The sequence below is a fragment of the Pantherophis guttatus genome, chromosome 15 (genome assembly GCF_059756535.1).
Source record: "Pantherophis guttatus breed Tessera chromosome 15, ASM5975653v1, whole genome shotgun sequence".
Lineage (NCBI taxonomy): Eukaryota > Metazoa > Chordata > Lepidosauria > Squamata > Colubridae > Pantherophis > Pantherophis guttatus.
Window position 1 is genome coordinate 7,277,104 of NC_142077.1, and position 7,749 is coordinate 7,284,852.

A 7,749-nucleotide genomic window follows, 5' to 3' on the forward strand; every position below is an offset into this window, starting at 1 on the left:
TGACACCAAAATCACCAATTTCTCTTAGCTCAGATCAAATGAACGAAGCCAGCTGTGATAGATAAAAAAAAAAAAGCTTTGTAGCATCTTGTGTGAGGCAGGCACACAATTACGATTGATGTGATAAGTTGTGGCTATGTCCGAGATCAGTTTCTGTTCCTCTCTCGATCAGGGGTGTGTTTGGACTCATATTGTAGTTAGAAAGAGCTGGGAGCTCTTGGAGGGCAGTTAAAACTTGATTAAATGCCCAGCATGAGCTCCTGAAAGAGAGCAGACGGTGCGGTGCCACCCGATTGTTCACTTTGGGTTAACGGGTGAGATTCAGCCAGTTCGTACTGATTCGGGCAAACCGGATGCTACTTTTACATCTGGTTCGCCGAACCAGTAGTTGCAAAGACTGGCTGGCCCCGCCTGCCCTGCCCCTCCCAGAAGTCTCCACGCAGCCCATTTTAGATGCGAGGTAAGGGCAGGGCCCTCACGGAGGCTCTGGGAGGGCGAAAAACAGGCCTACGCGCCCCGTTTCTTGCCTCCAGAGGGCCTCCGGAGCCCACGAGAGGCCATTTTCATCCTCCTGGAAGCTCAAGCAAAGCCTCTGGAGCCGGGGGAGGGCAAAACCCCCACCCCCGCCATGGTGCAGGAGGCCAAGTAGATCACGTCTCCATGGCCACACCGGGCAGAGAACCTGGTTGCTAAAATTTTCCATTCCCACCCCTGAGTTTAGGATAGAGAGCTCAGTCTTGAAAGAAAGATGGAGGAAGATTAACACTGTGGGGTGGGAGAGAACATGGAAACAAGCAAGACAAGAAAGCAATTTGGGTTGGCAGCCCCGGGAAGGAGGGGAGTTGCAGAACTGTGGTTAGAGTTCACTGAGCACAAAGTATTTTTGCAGATGTTTCCAGACCCTCCAGAACAATATAAAGAGACGGGGAACATGCTTAATGAGAGGAAATCTCTTTTACGTCCACAGATTTAAAAATCTCTGGGGAGAGAGAGAGAGAGAGAGAGAAACATAACAAAGTTTGGCAGCCGTGCATTCCCGAGCAGAGGTTAGCGGTTGCGTGTTGCATCATCCCCATTTATGCAACAAAATTGAGTTACGATGCACGGTGTGTAGAAGGTCACCTTGACCTCTGTCCTTGATAATTGCTTTATGAAGTCCAGCGACCTCTTTCTCACTGTATCTTTGGGAAGCCTCTAATCCAGTGCTGCAAACAGCAAAGGACTGGACCCACGGCCCTCCCAAGTTCCATTTTCACTGGCAGAGGGTTGCAGGAGGTCGTCGCAGCCGAAAACGGAGCTCGCAAGGGCCGCGTGCAGCTCTCCCGAGCTCCGTTTTTGCTGGCAGAGGGTTGCAGGAGGCTGTCGCAGCCAAAAACGGAGCTCGCAAGGACTCCTTGTGGCTCCCCCGAGCTCCGTTTTCGCTGGCAGAGGGTTGCAGGAGGCCGTCGCAGCTGAAAACGGATATCGCAAGGGCCGTATGCAGCTCTCCCGAGCTCTGTTTTTGCTGGTGGAGGGTTGCAGGAGGTTGTTGCCACCAAAAACGGCTTGGGAGCCCGTTTTTACTGGGAGACCCCTCGGGCACCACAGGCGCCCCCGGCACAAGTGACGTTGAGCTGACCATGCCCACCCTGGCCATGCCCCCCCGAGGTCAAACACAACCCTGATGCGGCCCTCAATTATATCGAGTTTGACACCCCTGCTGTCAGGGTTCCGACGGATGCCCTAATTAAATCATGAGCCTCGAGCCAAGCTTCAAAAGAAATCCAGTTATTTATTAGGAGCTTCGTGTCGGCACGTTCCCAAATGAAGCCAACTGACCCTGTTTCCCCCCTTCCCCCAGGGTGTGTCATCAATCACATTCGCCAATGGAGCAATTTTGCGGGTTGTAGAGATCACTCCCCTCCAGGCCGCTGTGGGTAACCCTGGGAGACAGCCTTGAGAAAAATATGTCTGGAATGTGCTCCTGTCTTTGGCTGCCTTACTGCTTCGTCAGTTTCCCATTCCCCTTGCCTATGGCAACTCGAGAGCAGGCCAGGGATGCTTTGCAAGTTGACACCTGCTCCAACCAGTATGCATGTGGGAACTGATTCTCTTACCCTCTTATAAAATAGCCCTACACAGATGGACGCTTAGAGATATATTGCTACCGAACTAACGGTTTCTTTGCCAAATAATCTTGCTAATAAGAATGGACGGAAGAGGTTCGCTAAGCTGGATCAAAGTCTACTCAAGCCATTTGATGTCACCTCCAGTCTGATCTTTGGGGGTTTCCAAGAATTTTTCATGACTGGGTGCCCTCTTTGGCAGGGAAGTCAAGGTCCCTCGAAATATATGTCTTACTATCAGATTGTGCCAGGGAATTAATCTTCACACACCGGTCTTACACGCTTACCACACTGCACAATTCTTTTTGTGTGCTCACCAATGCTCTGCCTACTTCCACAATTCGTTGCCAAAAATGCAAGAGTGCGACAATCCTAGATGAATATATAATAATCCTAGAGGAAGGTAAGTTTATAAATCGGTTAAGCTCCAGTACAGACAGTCCACGAACAATTCATTTAGTGACTTGTTCCAAGTTACAACGGCACTGAAAAAAATAACTTTATGACCATTTTCCACACTTAACGACCATTGTCGCATTCCGTGTGATCGGAATTTGAACTCTTGGCTTCTATTTATGACGGCTGCGGTGTCCCTTTGGCAATCTTCTGACAAGCAAAGCCAAAGGGGAAGTGAGATTGACTTAACAACCATGGGATTAATTTATCAACGCTAGTGATTCACTTAACAACAGAGGCAAGAAACGTCTTAAAAGGGAGCAAAACCTACTTAACAACTATCTCGCTTAGCAACATAAATTTTGGGCTCAGTTGTGGTGGTAAGTCAAGAACTATCTTTATTGTGCTTCGTGGGTCTTTAAATGGACTCCAAAAAGACTCTGCTCTTTAATTTTGCAGTGCCTGTGACTCATGAAACAGTTACTTTAGCTCTACACCCTGGATTACAGCTGATCTGAACTTTATCCTCTAGAGGCCCAGCTGCAACAGATCCCACCTCCTCTTGTAAGACCTTCCTACTTCCCCTTATATAAAGAAGGCAGGCAGGGGGAAATTAAAGCTTCTCATCTGAATCCTTGGACCTTTTGAGTTTGGGTTTATCTCAGGTGCTCCCTCTCTTCAGCCATGCCGGTGGATTTCAGCGGTACCTGGAATTTTGTCCGGTCTGAGAATTTGGAAGCCTATATGTTGACTTTAGGCAAGTACAGTTTTTTTTTAAGATTTATTGGTTGAATTCTTCTCTTCCTCCAAAATGCTTATTTGGTGACCCCCACCCTTCAAAGACAAAGCTATCTTTTGGATAGCTGTTTTGTTTTACCTTTCCTTTTCATGCTAGGGTGGTTAATATATTACAGGATTTAGTATATTAAACAGAATTTGCACTGGTTTTTTTTATTTGGTTGAAGTAGACGTAGGCAAGGAGCAAAATATTTATTCTTTATTTATTCTAGATTGATTTTCAAATGCTTAAATAGCTTACTTAGCCTTGGCTACAGTTTCTTCTGCTTGCACGTGGCTAAGTCCCCATATCACCCCATATTTAAACTGTGGCTTGTTGAGTAAGCCACACTGGTCTGCTTGCACACCATGTCAAGCCACGAATAAGGGTTAATAAATCATAATGTTAGATTCAGTAGGACAGTCTAAGCCAGCATCCCCAAATTCAGGTAAAATATCCAAATTGGTTGAAAGTGGGTTGTTTTGTTTTGTTTTGAGTAATGAGACAAACTCAATACAAATCAGAACAGGGATATTTAAATATAGTTTTGGTAAAAGCTTGAGAAGCACTGGTCTTAACCCATAAGCAAACTATACTAGGACACTTAACAGAAATGATACTTTATCTTGGTTTATTGAACGAACCTATATCGTTTTAGATATAAACCGAAGATAAATTATTAGATTTATCTTAAGCTGCAATGCTAATGGTTAAATGTATCTTAGGATGCAATAACTTTCCTATTCTTCCCACTTTTTTTCTTTTGTGTATGCACACTCATTTTCTGGAGTAACCTCTTATAGGTGCCTTGTTCTTGAATTAAACTTTAAATCTGCCGAGTTTTACAGTGTGTTGCAGCAGCATCCTAGGCTGCATTAGGGATAAAATCAAGATCACCTGAAGTTCTAGTACCGCTTTGCAAAGCCTTAGTAAGACCACACTTAGAATACTGAATTCAGTTTTGGCCACCTCAATATAAAAAAGGATATTGAAACTCTGGAAAGAGCACAGAGAAGAGCAGCAAGGAAGATTAAGGGCCCCTGGTGCTAAAACATATGAAGAATGGTTGCAGGAATTGGGCATGTCTAAACTAGGAGACATAGCAGTGTTCCAGTATTGGAGGGGCTGAGCTGTCTGAAACAATATAGGGCAGTGATGGCTAACCTTTTTGCCATTGCATGCCAGGAGCGGGGGGCTTGTGCGCATGCGTGCCCACACCCATAATTCTATGCGCCCCGCCCCCACGCATGCATGCATGACCCCCCCCCGCTCCCCTCTCCCACTCCTGGCACGTGTTGGCACAGTCTGCCTGGTAGGCCTGTTTTTCTCTTTCCCCAGGCTCCAGAGCCTTTCTAGGAGCTTGGGGAGGGCAAAAATGGCCTTCCCCATGCCTCTGGAGGCCCTCTGGAGGCTGGAAACGGCCCATTTGCCAACTTCCGCTGGGACTGGAAGGCTCTGGAGCCTGGGGAGGGCAAAAACGGCCTTCCCCACCACCCTGGAGGCCCTCCGGAGGCCCAAAATATTGTCTGTTTCTGGCCTCTGGAGGGCCTCCCGGGTGGGGTGAGGTGGGGATGGCTGTTTTTGCCCTCCCCAAGCTCCTAGAAAGGTTCTGGAGCCTGGGAAGAGAGAAAAACAGGTTTTCCCCACCACCACCACCTGAGGCCCTCCTGTTTCTCTAATTTGGGTGGGCCCAGAAGGCCTGAAAATTAGCTGGCCGGCGCGCATGTGCGCCAGAGCTGAGCTCACGTGACCACTGATATGGCTACATGTGCCACCTGTGGCACGCGTGCCATAGGTTCGCCATCACGGATATAGGGTCTACTTGGGGTTGGACTAGAAGACCTCCAAGGGTCCCTTTCAACTCTCTTATTCTGCCTGTTTTGTATTGAGGGAACTGAGGCACTGGTACGAAACAGATGCGTAACATTAACCTGGCTACCCTCAAGGAAGTCGGCATTCATTTAACCAGGAAAGCCACTCTATATGTTGTAACGGCAGACTGTTTTTAACTCCCGTTTGTAACTTTTGTGTCCGGCAAAGGTATAGATTTTGCAACGCGTAAGATAGCAAACATGCTGAAGCCCCAAAAGTTCATAAAACAGGAAGGGGACGTGTTTTCTATCCAGACGACGAGCACTTTTCGAAACTATTCTGTCAAGTTCAAAATTGGAGAGGAGTTTGATGAAGATAACAAAGGATTGGACAACCGTAAATGCAGAGTAAGTAAAGCATCCAGACCTCGAAAACTTTTAAATGAACAGTTTTGGCAATAAGCATTGACTTGGACATATCTTTAAATATTTCCTTATGTGTTTCAAAAACTCTTTTTTTTCCCCTTGGGGCTTTTGAAAGTAGATATTGACAATGTTTGGTCTGGTTTTTATATGCTGAGACTTTTGTCAAACTCTTAGTAAACATTTCTTCATACTAGACCAAATTCTTTCAGCCTCCTTAGTTGAAGGTTATATAAATATATATTTTAACTTCCTTTAATAGACGTATGAGCACATCACATCAGTTTGCATTGCAAAAAGGCAGCAGCTTATTAAAGATTAATAACTGATTTAATAGGATCAGTTGGTTTTCCTCATGAAGAAGTATGAAATATAAATAAAACTGAAGCCCTTTTTCTCCTGGAATTGTGTTTTTTTTTAGGGGAAGGAATTGGCTCTGTACATCTTAGCTTGACCCAGAGTTCTTGAGAATCATAAGCCCAGTAATTGAAAAATGCTGGCAGTTTAAATTTTTTAAGAAGCCATCATTGATAGAAAAATGTGGGCTAAAATGTTATTTTTTAGAAATCTGTTTCCATACCATTTTAAATATACTTATTTGTTGCCGTTTAAAATTAAACATTTTTTAAAATATTATTTTTCCCCCCCTCTTCCGATGCAGAGTGTGGTGACTTGGGACAAAGATAAAATTGTCTGCACCCAGAACGGAGAAAAGAAAAACAGAGGCTGGTCCCACTGGATTGAAGGAGATGAGCTGTATTTGGTAGGAAATGTTTAGGGTGGATTAAGTTGAATTGATCTAGATAGAATGAGAGCCAGCTCTCAGGGGCCCGGGGTTGGGAAAATATTCATCCATCTCTCTTAAATATTCCACACATGAGCTTCATGGACTTAAAGCATCTCTATGAAGAAACTGCAAGTATTTTTTTTTCCACAAGCTCAGGACACAAAATGTGGATTCATCTAATTGTTTTCCAGTTTAACTGTGGCCCTGTGGTCTTAAACCCAAGCGATTGTGGCTTGTTCTGTCAATAATGCTTAAACATAAATTAGCATCATGAAGCATCCTGTGTAGGCCAGAGATGGGATTCGCTTAACTTCCCTACCGGTTTGCAAATCTGAGTGCTTTTACGTGCCTCATCTGTGCATGTGCATGATCTGCGCAGTGCTTGTGCATTACGTCCGGGCAGTCGCCACTACCAGTTCGGAGAGAACTGGCTGAATCCTACCACTGCTGTACGAATTGTGAACCTATTCCGTTCTATCCAAGTAATGTAAAAATGGAAGCAGTGGAATGGAAACCAAACGATGATGAAGACAAATCAGGGTTTTTGATCCTAGTTTGGCTTTAGTTAAGCGGTGGAGGCGAGCTGGATTGTGAGGGTAGATTTGAGAGGCCAGGCAGGGCTATCTACAACCCATCCTGGCTAAACGTAGCTTGAGGGTTGGGTTCCCAGGCATTGAGGCCTCAGTACTGTATGGCTGTCTTTATGCGTAGGAGCTCCGTTGCGAAGGCCAGACAAGCACGCAAGTTTTCAAGCGAGCGTGACACTCAAACGGGACTTTTCAGAAAGAGAGCTGCACAAGGCACCTTCAAGGCATGACTTCTTTTCCCTGCAAGTCAACAACGTGGAAACTTCAGTATTTTCTCCTTATCGGAAATGCTCTTAAGGATTCCTGGAGCAAATAAAAGGAAGCTGTTACGAAGTCACTTCATTAAACATATTGGCAACGCAGCTCGGAGTTTCTGGTCTCTATGGTGCCACTCGCTTGTGCCAAAATACTTTCTTTGTGGGGGGGGTTTAGGGATGGATGGGATGGGGGAAACCCTGATACTCAACTTGACTCCCCTTCATACATTAAGACACCGTAGGGTTTGCCTGCATTTTCCTCTCTGGTTTAGCATGTTATCTGACCCCAATTTTCACTTTATAAACCACGATTGTTGGCTTAGCATGTTATAGGTGCCTTTCCGACTTATTGAGGTTGGCTTCTTCCTTTTGTTGACACATGCAATTTCCTACTTGCAGGAGAATTTCCAAATAGGGTAGAAATCTGGACCAAGTTTACAAACCACCTGGGTGCTTGATCTTATCAGTTAGTTGGAAAAAGCCATCCTGATTTTTTTTTTTTGCTACCTGAGGATTATTTAACACAGCTCTCCTGCTGCGTCTGAAATGAGCTGGAGAGCAGGATCTGGCCTTATTCACATGACACTTAACTTACATATTGAATT

General features: G+C 45.3%; 1 protein-coding gene across 1 annotated transcript; it reads left to right on the forward strand.

Moving 5' to 3' along the window:
- Positions 1–3,067: 3,067 nt before the first annotated feature.
- RBP7 (retinol binding protein 7) lies at positions 3,068–7,249 on the forward strand. Its single transcript, XM_034438872.3, has 4 exons — positions 3,068–3,258; positions 5,320–5,498; positions 6,175–6,276; positions 7,012–7,249. Exons 1-4 carry the CDS (start codon positions 3,186–3,188, stop codon positions 7,060–7,062), a joined length of 405 nt encoding a protein of 134 aa, XP_034294763.1. The 5' UTR covers positions 3,068–3,185; the 3' UTR covers positions 7,063–7,249.
- The last annotated feature ends 500 nt before the right edge of the window (positions 7,250–7,749 follow it).

Bases quoted from the DNA above. Each gene is read 5' to 3' on its own strand.
- RBP7 (XM_034438872.3), top strand. From the start codon at position 3,186: ATGCCGGTGGATTTCAGCGGTACCTGGAATTTTGTCCGGTCTGAGAAT. The intron at 5,499-6,174 runs GTAAGTAAAGCA...CTTCCGATGCAG, and splicing joins TGGACAACCGTAAATGCAGA to AGTGTGGTGACTTGGGACAA. The intron at 6,277-7,011 runs GTAGGAAATGTT...CTTTATGCGTAG, and splicing joins AAGGAGATGAGCTGTATTTG to GAGCTCCGTTGCGAAGGCCA.